The sequence below is a fragment of the Saimiri boliviensis genome, chromosome 10 (genome assembly GCF_048565385.1).
Source record: "Saimiri boliviensis isolate mSaiBol1 chromosome 10, mSaiBol1.pri, whole genome shotgun sequence".
NCBI lineage: Eukaryota > Metazoa > Chordata > Mammalia > Primates > Cebidae > Saimiri > Saimiri boliviensis.
Window position 1 is genome coordinate 96309475 of NC_133458.1, and position 23410 is coordinate 96332884.

General features: G+C 42.2%; 1 protein-coding gene and 1 non-coding gene across 2 annotated transcripts in view; one reads left to right on the plus strand and one right to left on the minus strand.

Moving 5' to 3' along the window:
• Nucleotides 1-22754, minus strand: part of SCRN1 (secernin 1) — a 70088-nt gene extending 47334 nt beyond the window's left edge. The window contains exons 1-2 of the mRNA XM_039472553.2: nucleotides 22566-22754; nucleotides 1729-1888 (exon numbers count right to left, since the gene is read on the minus strand). Coding sequence (XP_039328487.1) covers nucleotides 1729-1887 — 159 coding nt within the window. The 5' untranslated portion in view covers nucleotide 1888; nucleotides 22566-22754. The remainder of the gene's footprint in view (nucleotides 1-1728; nucleotides 1889-22565) is intronic.
• On the plus strand, nucleotides 4892-5010 carry LOC120365410 (5S ribosomal RNA). The gene has a single exon (XR_005580354.1). It is a non-coding gene; the product is annotated as a 5S ribosomal RNA (ribosomal RNA).
• Nucleotides 22755-23410: the final 656 nt, after the last annotated feature.

A 23410-nucleotide genomic window follows, 5' to 3' on the forward strand; every position in this document is an offset into this window, starting at 1 on the left:
CACACACACACACAGAAACACACACATATAAATATACTTATAAATAAAACATAACCAAAAAGGTTATGCCCTGAATGCAAAGATGGTTCAATTTATCACATAAATATAAAGAAAAATAAGTGATTATCTCCATAATTACTGAAAAGATATTTAACAAAATTTAATATTGATTCCTGAGTTGTTTTTAGAAATATTCAACATAGAAATTCATGTACACGTTTTTTTTTAAAAGAGATGGGGTCTCACCATGTTGTCCAGGGTAGTCTTGACTTCCTGGGCTCAAGTGATCCTCCCACCTCAGCCTTCAGAGTAGCTGGGACTACAGACATGTGCCATTATACCCAGCTTATGTAAACTTTTTAATATAAGCCAGGTGCAGTGACACATAAAACTATATAAATCTCAGTCCCAAAGCCAGCAGCTTACTTAATAGGGAAGCACTAGAGGCAGCCCCACTCAGATCAGGTGCAGAGCCAAGGACACCCACTGTCTCCACTACTACTTAACATAGAACCTGTGATATAAGCCAAAGCAATCAAACAAGAAAACAATTAAAGACAGAAGAACAACTAAACAATCTCTATGTGCAGGTGATATAACAATATACCTGGAAACCCCAAGAGAATCAATGACAAAAGCTGACACAACCAATAAAAGAATTTAGTAAAATAGCGGAATGTACAATTAACATAAAATAGCCATCATGAAAGTGTGACAACACATTCTGGGAATATGAAGAAGCCGGCATTGTCATACAGTGTTGATGGGAATGAAAAATGCTACACCACCTATGGAAGGAAATTCGACAATAAAATTATATATTTATTTACCGTGTGACCCAGCACTTCATTTCTAAGCATCTATCCCAAACAAATACTGACAAAATAGTATTTTTAAAAGACTCCAAATAATAATTGATGGATAATTTTTTAACATGATAAAAATACATAAACTGAGACCAGACACTATGACAGATGCATAAGGCTGTTATCCACTTCAGAACTATTTGTAATAGCAATAGACTGAAAATAACCCAAATGTCCAGCAGTAATATGGAGCTGGTTAAACTATGGCACAACCATAGAATGAAATACCATGCAGCCCTAAATGAGGAATTAAGATCTGTATGCACTGTATGGAGTGATCTCCAGAATATGTTTTGAGTTGAAAAATACAAAGTAGAGATTCAACCTGAGACAGCTGATTGAAGAAAATAAAATAATAAAATAAAAAATGAAAACAAAGATGCAAGGTAGAGAAAAGTATATATGGCATGCTGCTGTTAATCGAAGAAAGGAGGAAAGGGACTAGGATTAACACGCACATGTGTGTGTGATTTATTACGTGTGTGTGTAGTTTTGCAAATGGAAGTATAAACCAAGATCTTCCGAAACGTGATTACCTATAGGGCAAAAGGCCATAGAGTAAAGGGGACGCAGGTAGAAGTTACACTTCTGTGAATAAATCTTATTTAGTAAATTTGACTTCAGAACCATGTAAGTAGTTTATTTAATTATAAAATAACGGCCACAGCAGTGAGCACAGAGCTCTCCCATGACCTTATTTTCAAGGCTATGAGCAAACCTGCAGAGAAACAGGAATCAGCAGAAATGACATGACAGCTCTGACTCACAGGCAAGCTTCCAAGAAAGGAGTTAAGGCATGCTGGTGGCAAAGCCAGAGAAAAGACAGTAAGTGTGACTGGTGAGACTGCAATCCACAACTTACCTCAACCTTGCTCTCCTGTTCGTGATCAGCAGCTGAGAAATATACAACCTCTTGCACTTCATCTCTGGGCCGGGCTGAATTTTTCCCAAATACCACCAGACCATCCTTAGCACGTGGAGGGAAGGCCACAAAACAGTAACTTGGAGGAGCTGCAGCCATCCTGAAAAGAGAATGCCAGCAAGAGTAGAAGTAGGCCTCACATGGAACATTGCAACAGTGAGTTCTTCAAACATATTTCACCAGCTAAAACGGTTTTACTATTGAACTGTGCGCAGCTAGCTCATTAAGAGATCCCAGCTGGCAAATGAAGGTGGGGTGCCTGCAGTGGAATGACAGAGCCACTGAGACCAGATATTGTTTAATACTCTGTAGGATTAAATGAGCTCAGATTTGCAACAAACCACAGCGGCAGCCAAAAGTGCAGTGACGTGGGAGAAAGGAAAGGAGGTTATTGTTCCAGGCAGAAGACACAGACACACCACACACACACACACACACACACACACACACACACACACACAGAGCAATCTGTTCACAGTAATAAAAGAATAAATTAACATACCTTACTACTAACTACACGAGTCCCTCAGATCCAGAGATGCATAGCTACCACATAACAAATTTGAGGTGATGAGGAAATGGGTCTAGAGATCAATTGAAAGATATCCCGCTTTGTTGTTTTTAGTAGTTTTACTCTATCTCGATGACGTAACACTCACACACCTTTGGAGGAATTCCATCTCCCCAGCTGCTCCTGGACTGGCTTGTTCTCTCCTACCTGGCCACTGTACATCCTCACTGCTTCATCCTTCTTTCCTCATTTAATGCTCTTTTCTACCCGGGAAAATTCATCCATGCTCAGAGCTTCCCTTGTCAGTTATATGCTGATGACTTACACATTTAATTCCAGCTAGGTTCTCACCTTAAGCCTCTGACCTACAGACCCAACTGCCTGCCTGATAGCCGAAGCTGATTTCATCTTATTCCCTTTTCTTTTTTTTTTTGTTGTTGTTGTTTTTTGTTTTTTTGTTTTGTTTTGTTTTTTGTTTTTTGTTTCTTTGAGACAGAGTTTCACTTTTGTTACCCAGGCTGGAGTGCAATGGCACGCTCTCGGCTCACCGCAACCTCCTCCTCCTGGGTTCAAGCAATTCTCCTGCCTCAGCCTCCCGAGTAGCTGGGATTACAGGCACGTGCCACCATGCCCAGCTATTTTTTTGTATTTTTAGTAGAGACGGGGTTTCACCATGTTGACCAGGATGGTCTCGATCTCTTGACCTCGTGATCCACCCGCCTCGGCCTCCCAAAGTGCTGGGATTACAGGCTTGAGCCACCGCGCCCGGCCGGTATCTTATTCCCTTTTCAAGGTTCTTTATCTTGGTAGCCAAAGTAACCATCTTTGCCATTTGCTTCTCCATTATCTAATATGTCACCAAGTCACGAAGATTCCATCTCCTAAATCTCTATGGAAACTATTTACTCCTCTACAACTGCACCAAGCCACCATCAGTCTGCATTCAGTCTGCACCAAGCCACCATCATCTCCAGCCTGGATCACTAGAGAAATCTCCTGAGGGGTTGCTCTAAACCTCTATTACTCCCCACTCCAAAACATTTTCCACATTGCAGCCAAAGTGATCCTTTTAGAGGGAAGATCTGATCAAGTCATCCCTGCTTAAAATACTTCAGTGGTTTCCTAAGGCTCTTGGAATAAAGACCAAAATATGATCAAGCTTGTTCCCGCTTCCCAGCCTCATCTTATACCTAACTCACCCCTCCACTCTCACAATGCCAGCACACAGGCCTTTTTCTAGCTCCTCCAGTACCCTCCATACCTTTGCACACCCTCCATGCTTTGTCCTAAGCGTTCTCTTCCCTGCTTCCTGTACCAAAATGATCTGCCCGGTTGACCCGTTCTTTCACGTACCAGCTCAAATATCACTCTAACACTCTAATTTGTGTTGCTATACTATACACTCATAGAATCTTGTCCTTTTCCTTCAAAGTAATAATCATAATCTGAAATACTTGTTTGATTATTTTATTACCAACAATCAATATTTAGTCTCTCCCCGCAAAGTCTAAACAATAGGAAAGCCAGGACCTTTCTCTTATGCATACCACTGTAACACTAGCTTTACATTATGTCGTATGCAGGGTAGATTGTAAATAAGTGATAAACAACTGCTCTTTTCTTGTTTATTAATAGTCCACCATAATGAAGCTGACTCTCTAATATCTTTCTCCTGCCATGCCTCTGCACCTGGCTTGAATGCCCTTCCTTAGTCTTTGTACATATCCTGCAGGATCTGATTCAAAACCCCTGTCTTTCATAAAGACTTCTATAAAGGACTCTCATTTATTCAGCATCGACAAGCACTAATACATCAGTTTGTTCTAAAATAATGTACATTTGTTGCTTGTGTATTTCTTTACCTGTTTCAAAGAAAGCTCCCTGAAGGTAGGCCTCATGCCATCCAACCATAGTAGCCCTTTCTCCAACCCCTGGCATCACAGGCACTCGAGAAGTATTATCTAGTGTACCAACTATTATATTTGTATCATCAGTTATCCAACCTCCATGTGTTTTGTTTTACAACTCTGAAACATAAGTAAGAAGTAAAGCAATGTTCTTAGAAAAGTACTAGACTGAGATTCAAAACTTAGCTCCACCACCTACTAGCTATGTGACCTTGCTTAAGTCACTTTACCTGTCTGAGTCTAGGTTTCCTTTTTGCAAAGGTTTTGCCCCCACCCTACAGGTTTATCATGAATATCAAATAAAATGATGCTTGAGAACATATTTTATAAACTGTGGAGGCTGCTTAAGTATAGGATACTTTGTTTGCTGGTGGTGTGTGGTGGCTCATACCTGTGACCCCAGCACTTTGGGAAGCTGAGGCAGGCAGATCACTTGAGCCCAGAAGTTTGACACCAGCCTGGGTAACATGAAGAGACCCTGTATCCACACACACACAAAAAAAAATCCAAAAATTATCCGGCTGTGGTGATGTATACCTGTAGTGCCAGCTACTAGGGAGGCTGAGGTAGAAGGATCACTTGAGCCTGTAGAGATAGAGGCTGAGGCTGCAGTGAGCCGAGATCACGCCACTGCACTCCAATCTGGGCACAGAGTGAGACCCTGTCTCAAAAAAAATAAAATACTGCCTACGGCCATACCACCCTGAACGCGCCCGATCTCGTCTGATCTCGGAAGCTAAGCAGGGTCGGGCCTGGTTAGTACTTGGATGGGAGACTGCCTCGGAATACCGGGTGCTGTAGGCTTATAAAAAAAATTAAATTTAATTAAATTAAAAAATAAATAAAAATTAAAAAATACTTTATTTGGGTTTTGACTGTTAAAATAGAGCAATATTAAAAATTTTCTGTTAAACAAACCAATCAAAATCAACTTGCCTCATTCCTAACTAAAGCAGTTACCAAATTGCAGTCATCAATATTCTATGTTTAGAAACCTCTTTGTAAGGGACTGTATTGCTATTTCAATATCCAATCTACTTCAGGTTAATCTCTACATGCACACTCAGAGTTCTTCCCTGCATTGTTTATGGCAGGCACCTCCCTAGAGTGCAGAGAAATGGGGGAACCCCCACAATTCTGAAAATAATTCCTCCTAGCTTGGTAAAATATCACCCCTTCCCTCTGGGAAAGAAAAGCCAGAAAGATAAAGAGGCTCCAGTTCTTTCTCCCTTAACCTTTCCCATTTTCACAAAAACGCCTTTATCTTCAGACTGGAGGAGTAGAGAGAGAGATAAACAAAGAATGTGTATGCACAAGAAAGATTTAGAATAATTATGAAATCAAATGCCTTTATAGAGGGCTCCTAGAATTTGAGCGTCAGGGGAACTGCTGGTGGAGACAAATAAAGTAGACCCAGAGGAAGATAAGATGGGGAAAGGATGCATTTCCCTCATGTGATGCCTGAATATCTTATATGTTCCCTTTCTCCCCATCACTGGCCACTTCAGAAGAGCTGGTGTCTCGCCTAGGGGCAGAACCTTACTTTATTTGATCCTTAAAAATGGTAGAAATCTACCTATCTTGCATTGATGAGATTTATTTATAGCCTATAAAAAAGCCCACAGGGTTTTGGGCAAGCACGTATTCTTCCACCAAGGCACCTGCTTAGTCAGCAAGTCATCTGGGTCGCATGATCATGACAAGGTTATAGGCAACAGAAGCCCAGGGATATGTGGGCCAAGAGAGGACAGCTTTTCCACTAAATTCTGTGAACGACTGGGAATGCCAGATGGGAGCAGAATTTCAATACCTATTTTAAAAATTAAAAAGCTAGGCCAGGCATAGTGGCGCACGCCTGTAATCCCAACACTTTGGGAGGCCAAGGTGAATGGATCATGAGGTCAGGAGATTGAGACCAGCCTGGCCAACATGGTAAAACCCTGTTTCTACTAAAAATACAAAAATTAGCTGGGTGTGGTGGCACATGTCTGTAATCCCAGGTACTTGGGAGGCTGAGGCAGGAGAATCACTCGAACTCAGGAGGTATAGATTTCAGTGAGCCAAGATCATGCCACTGCATTCCAACCTGGGCGACAGAGCAAGACTCCATCTCAAAAAAAAAAAAAAAAATTGAAAAGCTAGATGAACCAGCAAACTGTGCATCATACCTAGCAGCAAACTAGCCCAGGCTAACTGCCCATTAACTTTTCCTGAATCACCATGTGTGCACTAAGTAGCTTCAGAAATGACTTAGCTGGATTCTTTTCAACTCTCTAGATCATTGCTGTCCAAAATAATTTTCTACTACAATGATGAAAATGTTCTATCTCCACCTTTCAATATGGTGACCACTAGCATCAGGCAGCTATTGAAATGTAGTAAAGAAATATAGTAAAGAATAACTAAGGAGCAGAATTTTCAATTTTATTCAAAACATTAACTAATTTTCATTTAAACAGCCAGATGTAGCTAGCAGAAGCTCCACTGGACAGGGCACTGATGCAGTGTCCAAAAGAAACCCAGCAATGAAGATTTTCATATTAAGGCTTCCGGTGATCTCAGAAGTACTTATGTGTGAAGTCCTCTTATTCTAATGACAAAATGTGTGATCATCCATATGAACTGAATTCGCAAAGAGGAGGTGGGACAATTCTGGAAGACTGAAGAAAACAAACACTAGTAAGCAGGTATGGAACTCACCAGGCTGGCTTAGATTACATAAGTTAAAGGTGATCATGGCTGTAGATGCCAACTACACTTCTCTTGATGCAAATCTCATATTCTGACTCTAAAACACCATGAAACTGGCCCTCATTACCATCTGGGAATTCTTTGTGTCATTATCTGGCCAATTCCTCTAACTCCTAAATGAATTTTTAATACCTTTGCTTGTCTTCAAACCTCCACCTACCTCCTCTAAGCAGAGATCTCACTTCCTATTCCACAAAAGACAGGTGAATGGAGACAGACTATGCAGGCCTGAAGGCCCTGCAACTGGAGAAAAGGTACAAAGCCAAGAAATTAAAAAGCTCGTGTAACTGAGGCCAAAGAAAGTGGAGAAGAGGCCTGGAGAGGCGGGTAGATGGCAGGTCCACATCGGGCCTTGAAGGTGACATTAAGGACTTTAGCGTCTATTTCACAATACACAGTAAAGCACTGAAGGCTTTTAAGCCAGGTTTTAGCTTGAAAATTGCATACAGACAACATCAAAGAAGTTGGCTGTGATAGGAATGAAACCACAAACTAGATGGAAATGATGAAAATGAAATAAGTAATTCCATTTCTATGTACCTACCCTAAGGAAATGATCATGAATATGGGCAAAGGGTATGCCTAAGTGCTCACACAGGGTTATTCATACAGGTGAAAAACTGAAACTTACTTGTCCAGCATCAGAGAACTGGCTGAAAACATCTGCTACATCTATCTGGTAGAATACTATAAAGCCATTAAATATCTGTATGTGAAGAGTTTTTTATTGCATAAAGAAATGATTTGAGGGGGAAAGATAAATTATCTTCTTGTTGTTGTTGTTGTTGAGACGGAGTTTCGCTCTTGTTACCCAGGCTGGAGTGCAATGGCGCGATCTCGGCTCACCACAACCTCCACCTCCTGGGTTCAGGCAATTCTCCTGCCTCAACCTCCTGAGTAGCTGGGATTACAGGCACACACCACCATGCCCAGCTGATGTTTTGTATTTTTAGTAGAGACGGGGTTTCACCATGTTGACCAGGATGGTCTCGATCTCTTGACCTCGTGATCCACCAGCCTAGGCCTCCCAAAGTGCTGGGATTACAGGCGTGAGCCACCGCGTCCAGCCCCCAAGATAAATTATATTAACCATGTAAAAATAAACATAGAAAAGACTATGCCCAAGTACTTGCCCAGGAAATGTGCTCAAAATATTAACAGTGGAAGCCCAGCAATGGAATTCTTTGCTTTTTCATCTTTTCCTCTAATTTCCAACTTTTCTATACATATTTTTACGGATACAGTCCCAGAAATAATTTTTAAAATAAACCTGAGAGATTAACAATTTAGGAATTTTATTTTATAGAAAAATTTTAGTTCTAATTCTATATCCTAATACATCTGAAATTTCAAAAGTGACAAATTCTTATATGAGTTATAGCTAGGATGAATGTTTTTATTTAGCATCGTTCTCTGATACTTTCTTTCACCTCTTTCACAGGCTGCCCAATTCAGAGTTGCTCAGAGAGCACACAAAGTTTCACTACTATGATTCACACAAATAGTGAGTTGGCCTCCTCCAGTTGTGCATGTAGGAAAAGAAAAACTGGCCAATCTGGAAGACAAAGCTCTCATGAACCTAAGATGAAATCCTTCTCAAAGCGATTCAAAGGAACTTGATTCTCTTCCCATTATTTGTCAAAATATTGGGTAACAACACCAGATATTCACACTAAAAAGAAAAAAAATCTGACAGGTTACCTCATTCGTATACTGCATAAAACATGCATTTTAAAATCTTTGTTTACTTTTTTTTTTTTTTGAGACAGAGTCTTGCTCTGTTACCCACGCTGGAGTGCAATGGCATGATCTCGGCTCACTGCAACCTCTGCCTCCCAAGTTCAGGCGATTTCTCCTGCCTCAGCCTCCCGAGTAAGCTGGGATTACAGGCACCTGCCACCACATCCAGCTAATTTTTTAATTTTTAGTAGAGACAGGGTTTCACCATGTTGGCCAGGCTGGTCTCAAACTCCTGACCTTGTGATCTGCCCACCTCGGTCTCCCAAAGTGCTGGGATTATAGGTGTGAGCCACCGTGCCCTGCGTGCATGATACTTATAAACTGTTAAATTATTCAAGCATGACACAAGAAGCTGCCTTGAAGATTTTTCTCCTTTTCATTTATAACCTCATATGACATTATGAAATGTATATTCTCCTTCACAAAGAAGAAGAAAAAAAAGAACCTAAAATTCAATTAATTTCCAATCATATATACTAATACAGAAACTTATAACATGAGAAAGCTTAATTATTTATATTCAGCTTTGAAAAACAGAATATAACCATTTGATGATGGGGTTTTCCATTATAACTACATTCTACCTAATCCAGTGTTAAATCAGTGAACAGAGTTTGTCCAGAAATAAAGCCATAATTGATGGCTTTTTAAAAAAAACTTGTTTTGAGGTATAATTACGATGCTGCTTTCTGAGCCATGGGGGACCCAGAAACGGCTGTCGGGCTGCAGTGTTAGGCGACAGGTCTCAAACTGGATGCGGATGTGTTCAAAACAGTGTTTTCCAAACTGTATGTTGTGGCCTTTTAGTGGATAGGAACAACATTTTTTAGAAAATCATTTTTAGAAAGAATGTATGCATCTCACACAGTAAGGCTAAGTATTGATGCAAGAAACTCTAATTTTAAGTTTGAGTACATACATAAGCACATATAAGCATCTATAGGTACTAAGTTGAGATGTAATATTTCTTAGTGTGGGTCTCAAGGAAAAAACTTAAAAGCAACAGGCTAAAAAGGCAGGTCTGCTGAATAAGGATTCTTTGTGGCAAATACCCATTAGGATTCCTGCCAGGTTAGCAATATACTGACAGTTCTAATTAATGAAACACTCCAATTCAAACTTCCGTAGATGGGAAGGCTGACAGGCATTTCCTATGAACTCTGTGTTAAGAGTATTTTAAAGTGCATTTATCTGTAGTTTGTACTATATATTTATGTTCTCTATGTTCTCCAACTGATACTAGTTTAATGTTGCATGCTATTGGAGGAGAGGAGACTGGAGTTCAGGATAAGAATAGAAGTTGTCAACGTAAAGGTACCATGTAGCTGGTATCATTTCTGTGGTAGAGAAAAGAAGTCAGATTATTCATGTTGACAGAGTGTGAAGAATATCTGCTACCTTTTTTTCCTGGTCCCCCCTCCAATTAGTTCTTAGTGTGAGCCACCAGGTTTCCTTGAGTCCAGCACTGTCTAAGAGAGCTTTCTGAGACGATGGAAATAGCCTCTTTCTGCACCGTCCAACAGAGTAGCCATCAGCTAGGTGGGCTATCTGGTACTTGAAATGGGGCTAGTGCAGTGAAAGAACCAAATTTTTAGTTAATTTAAAATTAAACAGCCAATATTAGGCTAAGTGACATAAGCCAGTCACGAGAAAACTTATATAAGGCATCTAGAATAGCAAAATTCATAGAAATAGAAAGTAGAATGGTGGTTGCTAAGGGCTTAGCAGAGGGGATGAGTCGTTTACAATCTGGGTACAGATTTCAGTTTTGCAAGATGAAAAAGCTCTGGCGATAAGTTGTGCAACAATGTGGATGTCCTAGACACTTCTGAACTATACAATTAAAAACGGTTAAGACAGTAAATTTTATGCTATGTGTGTTTCACCACAATTAGAAATAAAAATTAGAAAATTAAAAGAGCCACATGTGGTCAGAGGCTACTACTGTATTAGAGCATGCAGCTTTAGCTACTGTGCCATCGGCTATGGTTAAGTATCCCTAAGCTCAGTTTCTAACCACCATTGTCCTCCTTATCAAACTTCTTTCAAGATTCATGACTTCCTCTTGGGAACAACATAGTAGTGCTTCCCTGGAGTTTACTGCAAAGGAGCTGCGCGTACCATCATCCACCCTCTGACTGGTGGCAGGAGGCCCAACCTCAGGCTTGAGGGACGGGTGTACTGTACTCCCGTAACTAGGAGACCATGGACGGAATGTCTAGCTGAGGAGGGAGGAAGCTGTGTGGGAGAAAAGGTCTTTGTCCTCAAGTTCAGTGAGTAGTTATTGAAGGCGTGAATGCTCAAAGACAAGGCAAGGGGTTTTTTGCATGGCTGCCAGCCTGCCCTGCCCCTTTATCTCAATGATGCACACAATATCCCTCATCAGTTACCTTACCCAGTAATAAGGTAAGGCTGCCTTGAGCTACCTAAGGAAAAGAAAATAACTGTCTTCATTAAGTGTCTTGCAAGTAAGTTGACAAACTGCCTTTACGTACATAAAGAATGAAACCCAAATGCCCAGCCAGGCTCCCCTATTCTCCACACTCCCAGCTTTACTGAGCAGACTGAATACATTTAAATTCAATGTCTGTGAATTACCACCTTCCAGAGAAGCAAAGGATAAATTATTTTATTATACTCTTCATTAATAAATTCATCTTTAAATTATTGCCATTCCTGCTGAACTGAAAATAGGACAAATGATACTCATTTGTAAATTGATTTTTTTCTGTTGTAAACTTTCTATTGAACTAGTAAGGAATAAATGAAGTGTTTGGGAAAGGAATTATCTAATTAAAAATTGGGATGTAAATGCCAGCTCATGAAAGTCTTCTATATAACTTAGCTCAGACTCACCAAGCTCTGCCTAAAAGAAAGATTTTACTAAGTGTTTCATTGAAAGCTCATGAGAGTAGAGCATAAAGCTTTGGGATTCCACAGCTAGTGAATTCTAGCTCCTAATATTCAATGCCTTGAAAGAGGAGCCATATAATGGAAGAATAACTGTACAGGCTAGTAAGTGAGTAAGCAGGCTTTGAAGCTCACCTGGGTTCAAATCTCAGCCCTGCCACTTCTCCAAGCTTTTATAAAACAGGGATAATGATAGGTAGTTCATTCTTCCCAGAAATGCAGTGAGATTTAAATGAGATAATACTTGTACCTACTTACAAAGTGCTAAGAATACCATTTGGGACACAGCAAGGACTCAATCATTGTGAGAACAAGAGAAGGATACATGATGAAAGCAGTTCCTTTGTCAAAGTCTATCTGTTCAGACTTCAGAAACTTTCCTTGAAGTGTCTAAATGCTCTTTTACCTTTTGAAGGTTTGCTTCATTGTCACTTCATGTCTTTTAAGAGCTGCTTAACAGTCTCTTTCTCCAATTTCAAGGGCAATATCTACTTCTGACAGTTAACTCTGGTCTTCAGTGCCAGTCTGCAGCTGACATACTTCCCAGCAGCGTGGTGTGGAGCAGGGGTGGCCGACTGCAGATTTAGTTGGTTTGGCCCAGAGTGCTGCATTAGATTGTGGTTTTAGGAATCTGCATTAGCAGCTAACATTTTAAGATCTAGACATTTCCTAAAAACATTCAGATATTTGGCTTTCACTAAAAACTTAAAGATCTGGCAACACCGAATCCACATTCCCATAAGACGGCAAGACTGGAGTTGGGTAGTGGCTCCTCTCAACAAGGTCTACACTTGCATTGTCCCCTCCACTCTCTGACACTAAGGCCAATGAAAGGCCCACCTCTCGTCACCTTTGTGCAATTGCATTCACTGACACTGCCTGCCTAGCCCTGCAGCCCATGTGTATAGGTACAAGAGGATGACACACTTTAGAGACACCAGACCCTAGTTCCCATCCTGACTCCTCTCTTAGCCAGTTTCCTCATATGGAAATGGAACTAACCCCACAAACGCAACATCACACTCGGGTTTATATGAAGCATGTGGAAAGCACCTACTAGTATGTCTATACACAGCAGGCACTCAGTGTTCACTCTCCTCCCTGCTACTACCCAACCACGATGCATTTACCAGGTTTGCACCAATCCTTACTATGCTCCTTCAGCCTGTCACCAACAGTGTCTGGCATAGCAGACACACTCATGTCCCAAAGTGTAACTAAAATGTACTTAACGGGGCAAATCTCTAGATCCAACCATCGACTTACAGAGAATACAAATGACATCATGGGAATACAATTACAAAATCCAGACTGTGGAAAACTCTGTAGGACAAAGCTGGTTTCTTCAACAACGACAAACACACACACAAGAAAAAAAGATTAAGAGATGGAGTTACCTAAGAGATACAACAACCAACTGCAATGAACTTATTCGGATCCTGATTTAATAAAGCATACACAAATTTTATAACACAAGTAGTGTAATATGAACACTGATGCCATATTTGATGATAGTAAAGAATGATTGTTAATGTCCTAGATATGATTATGGTGCTGCGCTTATGGCTACAAAAAGAGTTTATTTCTTTTAGAGATATATGCTCAAATATTTCCATGTGAAATGATGGAAGAGAAGTAATGCAGAGTAGGGAGACAGGGTGAGAGTGCAGACGAAACAAGACAGCTAAAAAAATAAAAATGGTTAAAACTGGGTGACGAGCACAGAGGGTTTGCTCTGTTCTCTTCTGCAGATGCTTGAAATTTTCTATAATAAATACTTGTGAAAAGCAAAGCACTTTTAAAGTGTTTAAAGTTCTTTAAGGTTAGAAACAGCACTGGACTGATACAAGCAATGTTTCCTTGGAGTTTCTACTTCTAACTTTCAGATACCTCCCTGAGGAAGGAATTCTGGGGTAGGCACGATGGGGAGGGATTTTAGTTTGGCTTAGTACATTCATGCACTAGCGGAAGACAAGAGTCCAGCTCTCTTTACCTTTGCTTCATTTCTTTTCCTTAAGTTTTTGTTTTTTTTTTTTTTTTTTTTTTTTTTGAGATGGAGTTTCCCTCTTGTTACCCAGTCTGGAGTGCAATGGCGCGATCTCGGCTCACCGCAACCTCCGCCTCCTGGGTTCAGGCAATTCTCCTGCCTCAGCCTCCTAAGTAGCTGGGATTACAGGCATGCGCCACCACGCCCAGCTAGTTTTTTGTATTTTTAGTAGAGACGGGGTTTCACCATGTTGACCAGGATGGTCTCGATCTCTTGACCTCGTGATCCACCCGCCTCGGCCTCCCAAAGTGCTGGGATTACAGGCTTGAGCCACCACGCCCGGCCTCTTTTCCTTAAGTTTTAAAACCTCTGTCTCTTCTCATAGGACTTCGACCCCTGTCAGTGCAAGGACTCATGTGTGTCCTTATTTCCCTGGCACTAACACAGAGACTGGCACATAATAAGATCTCAATAGATGTATACTGAGCAGCTGAAGGGAAAGGGGATATGCATATTTCATATTCGATCAGAGAAAAAGATAGCAAAGTCTCATTTCAAACAAGGTCCTCTCACGCTGTGGTTCAATCCATGCTATTTGGCCAAGCATCACAACGGTCTAGGGAACTTGTGAAAATGGCAGATTCCTACATTTATTAATAGGTGTAACTATCATTTTACGAAAGTATTCTTCAATTCACTTCAGAATTTACCTATAATGCAAAATATTTTTTACATGATGTGTCCCAATTTTGTAATGTCAAAAATTTTCATGAACATTTCCACATAATCGTGATAGTAATTTGCTGGGGAAAATATATAATGAATATATGTTACGAATATAGTAACACCTTTAATAAATCTGTATGTATGCAATGACAATAGAATCCTTACTTGAAAAATAATAGTGTAGATACATGCTGCCTTATGCTGTACACATTCAATGCTGCGCCATGCTTGAATTCAAGGACCACCTACAAAAACTCCACCATACCCAGTGGTTCTTTATCTACTCCTCTGTGCATTTAAAATATGATCCCACTTTTTTAAAATGCAGTCTTCATGCACATCTATCATGTAAGAACTCTTTTAGGGGTTTTTTAGGTGAAGGAAAGAGGAGAAATTAATTGAATGGCATCCATTCTTACATACATTTTTTTAAACGCATTAAGGAGCAGATAACTTAAATAGGATTCATTTTCACTCAAGCTAGCCAAATTAGAAAAATATAGTCAGATCAAGTTCACTGTGAGAAAGATGTTTTCCTATACATGGCAGGTTGGAAAACAACTTTTCTTCTTTCATCATAATATAAAGAAAGAAAATGATTTGAGTATTAGACCTACAGGCTAGACCTATGCAGTCGATAATCACTCTGAGAGGTTATATTACAGCTTTTTAAAAAAGTCAGATAGACCCAGATTCCAGGTTATGCTCCTCTACTTACTAAGCTCCTTATCTGTAAAATGGTGCCATGTCAACCATGTACAGTTATGAGGATTAAATGAGACAATATATGTAAAGTGTCTGGAATAGAGATACATTCAAGAAAGATTTGTTCCCTTAACTTGATCTTAAAGAACAGGATTCTGGGACTGTAAAGATGATGGACATAAAGGATGAAGAATGTGTTTGAAACAGGCAGGCTGTGGTTAGCTGCCAAAAGCCTTCTCGGTGGGAAATACCTGGGAGGTACTGAGCAAGCCACATCTAGGGTCCTTTCATTTCCTTCTGTTCTTATTTTTGACATTGCTGCCATTATGTCCACTAATTTGGCAAGGCTGCTTTGAATTATGACCTTCCTATTCCCACCATCTGTCTTCCTCTCCTATCGAAACAGTGCATTGTTTATTCTGATCTTTTCCCAGTAATATGATTTGATATGTACTTGTTAATTCTGTAAACTGGGATTCTTAAAAAGTCTTCCCAACCATCCTTAAAATGGAAGTTAGCCATTTAACTTTCAGTCACTAAAAAATTAGCCAAACGTTCATTTTCTTTTTTCTTTTTTTTTTCTGAGACGGAGTTTCGCTCTTGTTACCCAGGCTGGAGTGCAATGGCGCGATCTCGGCTCACCGCAACCTCTGCCTCCTGGGTTCAGGCAATTCTCCTGCCTCAGCCTCCTGAGTAGCTGGGATTACAGGCATGTGCCACCATGCCCAGCTAATTTTTTGTATTTTTAGTAGAGACGGGGTTTCACCATGTTGACCAGGATGGTCTCGATCTCTTGACCTCGTGATCCACCCGCCTTGGCCTCCCAAAGTGCTGGGATTACAGGCTTGAGCCACTGCGCCCGGCCAAACATTCATTTTCTACAGAAGAAATAAGGTAATAAGATGTAAATCTTGCTGGTCCAAAAACAAAGGGCTACTCTTTGTCTAGCAAAATGGAATTTAAAACTACTTCGTAAAAGTCCATTAATAATGTCCATTCATTCTAGAGCTATTTGTTGTGTTTTATCATTATCAAATGTAAACCATTTTATTACCAAAAAGGAAATATGTATACATAGATATGAATGTATTATGTAAATATATATACCTATATATGCATGCATATACATTTATGAAAATATAAGTATAGGTCAGTAGCTAGAAAAATAGGCACATTGATGTATGTATAGATAGATAGATTTTTAAAAGACCCAAAAGGATTAAGATCTGAGAGTCGAGAATGAGAGTAAAGATGGGATATGGAAGTAGAAACCTTAAATTTTACTTTATCTAGTTATATAGTTTTACAAATTTTTTACAGCAAGCTCATGTTGCTTTATTTGTCTTTCAATTATTTTCTAAAATCTGATCATTTTAGTGCTTAAGAAGAACACTTTAAGACATTTCATTAATTCTTCCAGGTCACTAGGACACTGCTAAGCGCAGTAAAAAAATACACTAAATCTTTAAAGAGGTGGAAAAGATACTCAGGAAAGCTTTTGATCACCATATAATTTTAGTTAGGATTTTTAAGTCAGATGAGTTACCAACATATATTTTGAGCTCCTAACCACCCACAAGCTCTATATTCAACTGCAGGGAAAATGGAGCTAAGACGTCTCAAGGTTTTTTATCATCTGGAAGCAGAGTTGTCTATGTACACAACCAAGAGTAGTAACCCAATTTAGGACATTGATCAGAAATGCTTATGAGAGCTTTCAAAGATGACTGGCTTACAGGGGAGTAAATTAAGCACTGGAGGATTTAGGTTAAATACATCACTATTAAGAACAGAAGATGAGATCATGAACCATTCAAGCCCTTTCTCCCAGCTTCAGGTGAAGTTCAAATTGGGAGGCCCCAGGCTCCCGTCCTACTAGCCTGACTGAGTGAAGTGACATTCCACCCAGTTCCCTTCAGCCCCATCCAAGATCGGGTGGGGGTGCTGATGACACTGGGAGTTTCTGAGGAAGAGAGGACAAGTAGAGGTGACTAACACATACATCACTTCTTACCTAAAGAACCCCTCGTGTGACAAAAAGAGTGAGAGCATGCGGTCTTAGCCATCCCTTCCACCTACGAGAGCTTCATAACCATCCCTAAGAGATGTTGAGAAGAACATTCCATAGAAGACTCAGATTGGGGGTAGGTATGGGAGTGAGGATAGAAAGGAGGCAAAGAATGGAGGGAAAGGACATGCCTGTCACCTCGTACAGGATAGACACAGAGTCTTGGTGACACGGGAGAAGATTTAAAGAACAGAGAATGTTCCTGCTCTTTGAAAGATTCAGTGTTATGTAAAAAAGTCAGCCCTCCCTAAATTAATCTGTGCAGTCATTATGATAGCTATGAACATATAAATAGGACTTTTGGAGAAAATCTGACAAAAATGATCTTGAGGTCCATCTGCAAAGTATATGTGGGATTAGCCAAGTTCCAGAAGTGAAAATTAATGAGGAAATACTAGACTTGCATAGAATTAAACTATATTATAAAGTTCCAGTATTAAGATAGTTTGTTACTGATAGAATCAAAAGTAGAGATTCCTGAAATATAGCCATATAATGTAGGAAATTAGCATATGATGAAGACTGAATTTGAAACTGAGATCAAAGAAGTCTTAGACAATAGGTATTGCCAGAATAACTGACTATAACAGGAGGAGGAAAGGAAGAAAGAAATCGGTTGAGACTGGCCAGGCATGGTGGTTCATGCCTGTAATCCCAGCATTTTGGGAGTCCTAGGTGGGTGGATCACTTGAGGCCAGAAGTTCAAAACTGGCCTGGCTAACATGGCATAACCCTGTCTCTACTAAAAATACAAAAATCAGCTGGGTGTCGTGATACACACCTATAATCCCAGCTACTCAGGAGGCTGAGGCACAAGAAATGCTTCAACCCAGGAGGTGGAGGTTGCAGTGAGCCAGGATTGCACCACTGCACTCCGGCCTGAGCAACAGAGAAAAAAGAAGTCTTTTGAGATCTCCAATTCACTCCTAGACCAAAATAAATTATTGTAACTTTAAATTTTAAATTTTTACAATTAAAACCACAAAACACAAATCATACTGATAAATTTTAAAAATAACATTAGCAAGCAAAAAATAAACTCAATAATTAAAGTTAAATATTATAGACTTGATTATAAAATAACTTAAAATTTTTGTGGGGTAAAAATTTTGTAATGAGAAACTAGGAAATACATTTGCATCATACATGAAAAAGAGATCATTTCCCTTAATATATAAAGAGCTCTTACCTACCAATAAGAAAAAGATGGCTGCCTCAAAGGAAAAATATGCAAAATATATAACTACCAGTTCAAAGAATAAATATAAGTAGCCAAAATAGTTACTAGAAAACATTTCTCTCACTCACAAAGAATTACAAATTAAAATAAGGTTCCATTTAAATATATAAGGTAAACAAAGATTTAAAACTTTGATAGTATGCAGTCTTGACTTGGGTGGGGAAACTTAACTTTGGGTAATTTGGCCAAATCTAACAAATTAAACATGACCAGAGAAGTTGGTGGACAGCTCTTGTTCATCACATTTTAAAAGGAAGGAGACTGATAAGTGGTGTGCCCAAGGCTAAACTCCTAATTAGAGAAGGGAGTAGAGCTAGGTCCAGGTCTCCTAAATTGCAACCAGGGCCCTCTCTCTGTACTGGGATGCGTTCATCTCATTTCGATATGTGAACACAGACATGTCAGAATGGGGAAGTTACTTTCCAAGCCCTGTGCAGTTGCGTCAGCCATGCCATTTCTCCATCCTACCAGTCCTACCACCATAGACCCTGACCCTTCACTGTCCCCAAGTCCTGGATCACTGCACAGTCTGCTTACTCTGCTCCATAGTCTCATAATCAGCAGTCGCAGCCCACCACATACTCCCTGTTTCCCTTTACAGTTTCCCTGATCACTCACTTCTTATAGTCCTTCTCCATCCATCTGTTCCCTTTCCAGTTTCTGTTCAAGCTTCTCCTTATATACCAAGTTCTACAAACAGCATCATGAGCTCAGTCACCCTCCAGCTCCTGTTAAAAACCACTAGAAATATAACGCAAGGGCTGGGTGCAGGGGCTCACACCTGTAACCCCAGCACTTTGGGAGCTGAGGCAGGCAGATCACCTGAGGTCAGGAGTTCGAGACCAGCTCAACCAGTATGGTGAAATCCCATCTCTACTAAAAGTTAGACAGGCTGTGGTGGTATGTGCCTGTAATCCAAGCTACTCCAGAGGCTGAGGCAAGAGAATCGCTTGAAGCCAGAAGGCGGAGATTGCAGTAAGCCAAGATTGTGCCACTGCACTCCAGCCTAGGTGACAGAGGGAGACCCTGTTTCAAAAAAAAAAGAAAGAAATATAATGCAAGACAGATGCAAACCATATTTGCAATTTTATATTTTCTAGTAGCCACGTTTTTAAAAGTAAAGAGAAACTGGTCAAAATATCTTTAATAATATATTTTACCCAATATATCCAACATATTACTTTAATATAAAATTAATATAAAACTATTAATGAGATGTTTTAAATTTTTTCTTCATATTACATTTTTGAAATTGTGTGTGTATTTTACACTCAACATATCTCAATACAAACCAGCCACATTTCAAATGCTCAACAGCCACATGAGCTGGTGGCTGCCAGATGAGACAGCACAGACCTAGACTCTCTAATGAAAACGGATGTAAAAAATAATAACTTTTGCTTATCTGTATTCTTATTATTCTTCAACAGACACAAATTGTATGCATTTCTGTATTTTTACAACTTTTTATTTTAAATATCCTTGGCATATCTTCACATTCATTCTCTAATACAAGCTATTTTTCTAAATGGCACATGTAGCATCAGCATCTGTCTTCACTTTGACATATATATTCACATCTAGCTCCTATCTGCTCCACTGCCTCAAGACATTCTGCCTATTCCCTGACTCCTGCCACCTTCTCTCTCTGCACATGGCTGGCTGTGAAGGTTCACATGCCCAGAAGAAACATTTTCCGTATCTTCACCCTCCGCACAAGCACTAACCCATCCACAATTTCTAGCTCTGCTTTAGTAGATTTAAGATCACTGACTCATGACTCAGAAAAGTCAAATGCAAATTATAGGAAAAGCCTCTGTCTTTGCTGCTTCAAAGTTATGTTTAAAATAGGCTTGTTATTTACTTTTACTTAAAATTAGAAACAGTCAAAAAGAAGTGAAATACATGGCCCACTTCGGTTCCTTTTCAAAAGAAACTGGCCTGATGGGCTTCTACAAACACAGGCAACCAAATTTTTAATCAAAGAATGTACTTCTTGCCTCAAAGACTTTACTAAAATAATGTTTTTGGTTCTTAACTGTAGAAGCAGTCTCACCACTGGAAAATGTGAACATGAGATAGGTAAAGCTTAAGAAGTTAAACGTCTTGAATTAGGAAATTAAGTGTTGTCCCTGACTTTAAACACCTGTAGACTTTATAATTCCTATTACAGTTTGGTGTCCCATTGCTTGAAGTGTTTGCCTTCCTAATAATGACAGATTTGCTCTTCTTCCCCAGTCTCTAAAAGGTAGCATGGGGAACCCTGGGGAGTAATGAGACCTGGATTTGGGTCCTCACTACCAGTTGCCAGCCAGCTACATGACCTTGTCGTCCATTCGCCCCGCTGGCCTCAGCCTTCCTGCTATAAAAGGGGGTTCACAGTATGCTCCTTCAGGCTGCCTCTGGTTCTGCCCACCTCCGACCTTATCTCATCCTCCTCTATTCCATCATCCCTGAAGCATTTGCCTCCTCACACATCTCCTCCTTCCCAAAAGACAAGATGGCTGGCAGCACCGAAGTGAAAAGGGAAAGAAAGGCTGTGAAAAAAAAAAAAAAAAAATCCTATAATGAGTCACCTTTCCAGAATTTCCCATTTCCTCATGCCTGGATGCTTGCTGGCTCGTGTCTCTAAATGAGTTCTTCCAACGAAACTTGCTCTAAGAACCTGGTATTTGTTATGGGTGATGTTTACACTGTGCACTCATCTCTCTTAAGAGCTTATAGGCATCAAACAACGTCGAGGTTGTGCATCAAAAAAATATCAGCAGCCACAGAGTCAACTTTAGTTGAGCCTGGAGAAAATCGGATCAAAACCGTAGACTTTTAACTAGGTTTTGTATCAGCTTTTGATAAGTTAGGAAAAAGAATTACAGCTCTCCAAACTTCCCACTTAACATGCCCCAGGGCCCTGCAGCACCCTAAAATCTAACCAGCTCCAAAAATTACTCCCTACTCCGTACCCGGATGAGCCTTGACTCCCACTAATTCCCTCACTGAGACTTAAGTCAAGGGACAGCTGATGGTCGTAGTCTGTGCTGCTTCCGCCTGGCCTGATTTTATTCATGCTGCCATTTTGAATTAGCATAGGTTTCCTCTGCAAGTGATGCATCTTCTAGCCAGGCTCGGAACACAACACAACAACACACACACACACACACACACACGCACGCACGCACTCACGCACCCCACCGGGCTGCTGGACACGAGTGTAAGTCAAGGCACTCGCAAGCTAGAATCAGACAGAAAATCCTGAAAAGCCGCGTTATTTAACAGAACCCAACAAGGTCAGCTTTGAGTCAAGGCAGATGAGTTTCCTTCGATATTTTCTCGGACATTTTTATTCCCAAATCCGAGTGGTCGTCCATTCTCTGAAGTTCAAGCGGCCCTCCCGCCTTGCAGACCACCTTCGTCGCGGCCCTCGCGAGTGAGGTCGCCAAAGACTCGACGCCTCGGCAGACAAGCTAGCGAGCTGAGGACGCCGACGCCGGCCGCGCTGGGCGATCCGCACCTCGGGAACCCGCCGGGGGCGCCCCGCGGAGAACGCTCGGGTGCGGCTCAGGGGAAGTTGTGTCAAGTCCCACGCGCGACCCGCGGAGAATCCAGCCGCGGCCCGCGAGCGGCGGCCTCGCGGGGAGGGCAGTCTCGGGACACGGTACGGCGGCCGCGGGAGAGGTGGGGACGCGCGGGCAGAACCGGGCCGAGGGCGGCGGGCGTCTCCGGGCAGCCATGTTCGCGGCGCCCGCCCGCGCGGCAGGTGCGGCACCTCGGGGAAGGTGCCCGGCTCGCGCCGGACCCGAACGTGGCGGGCCAGGGGCGCACAGGCGCACCCCAGCGGAGAGCAGACTGGCTGCCAGGAAAAGGAAACCCAGGAAGAGCAGCCTCGGGGGGCTACAGGAGTTCCAGGGACGCGGGGGGAAGGATGGGGTTGGGGTGTGGAGAGCGGGAAACCCGGCTGCGGTGCGGGAGCCCGAGGCGGGCCTCCCTCTCCTGCACCCCCGCAGCCCCCTCAGCCCCTGCAGCCCCCGAGCCCGAGTCACCCCGGCCGCAGGCGGAGGCCACCTCTCCTCTGACCCCCAGCCCGCCCCAGCCAACACCAGGGGTGGGGAGAATCGGCCTGGGCTAGCGCTATCCGCGGGTTCGGAGGGAGAGCAGGAGGTGGCGATGGCGGGTGTGGGTGAAACCCGCCGGGGAGGCAGCCCTACAAACGCCCTGCGCTCCCGGCCGCGGCTCACCTGGGGCGCCGGACTCCGGGCTCCAAGCTCCGAGCTCCACTCTACGGTGCTGAGGCTGCGGCCGCCGAGGGTGCGGGTGCTGCCGGGGCCGGATTACTGCGGCGACATCGAGGGCTGCAGCTGCAGTGGCGGAGGCGGCCGCCGGGCGCTTCCCCCTCCCCAGACTCCCGGCGCGCGGGCCCGCCGCCCCCCGGAACAGCTGGTCCGGCTCACGTGACCGCGGGGCCCACCCTCCGCCTCTCCCACCCCTGCCCCCCGGGCCTCGCCTCAGCACGCGCGTCTGTCTGCCCGGGCCGCGGCGCGGCGCTCCGCTGGGTAGGGAGGGCGCCTGGGAGCGGGAGGAGCGGCCGAGAGGGCGGATCTCGCCGCAGAAAGGGGCCCCCTCTTTGCTAGATTTTTCTTTCTTGATTGTAGGTCTCAAAAGGGAGAATCCGGGCTTTGAGGAGCCAGGCCCAGCTTCCTCCCGACGTCCGGGCCTCGGCGCCCAAGGAGGAGTTTCCCGCGGAGAAATGTGCCGTGTACCTTGTTGACTCTCACGTCCAAGTCGTGTCCCTGGTTTTAAAAGTGTCGTCCTGGTCCTGTACCCTGCTGACAAGCAAGACCCTATCCCAGGTAACTTGCCCAAGGTCACGAAGCACGTAGCACGTAGCAAAGCCAAGATTCCATATCGGGGTTAATAAATTTATGGACAGGGACGTGTGTGTGTGTGTGTGTGTGCGTGTGTGTGTGAGTGTCTGTGTGTGTGTGTGTTGATGCCAGCGTCAACTTTATAAAAAAATAGGAAAAGACTATCTCAAAAGATATGAAGAGATGGATTATAGGATATTAAATGCAGTATTACCCTA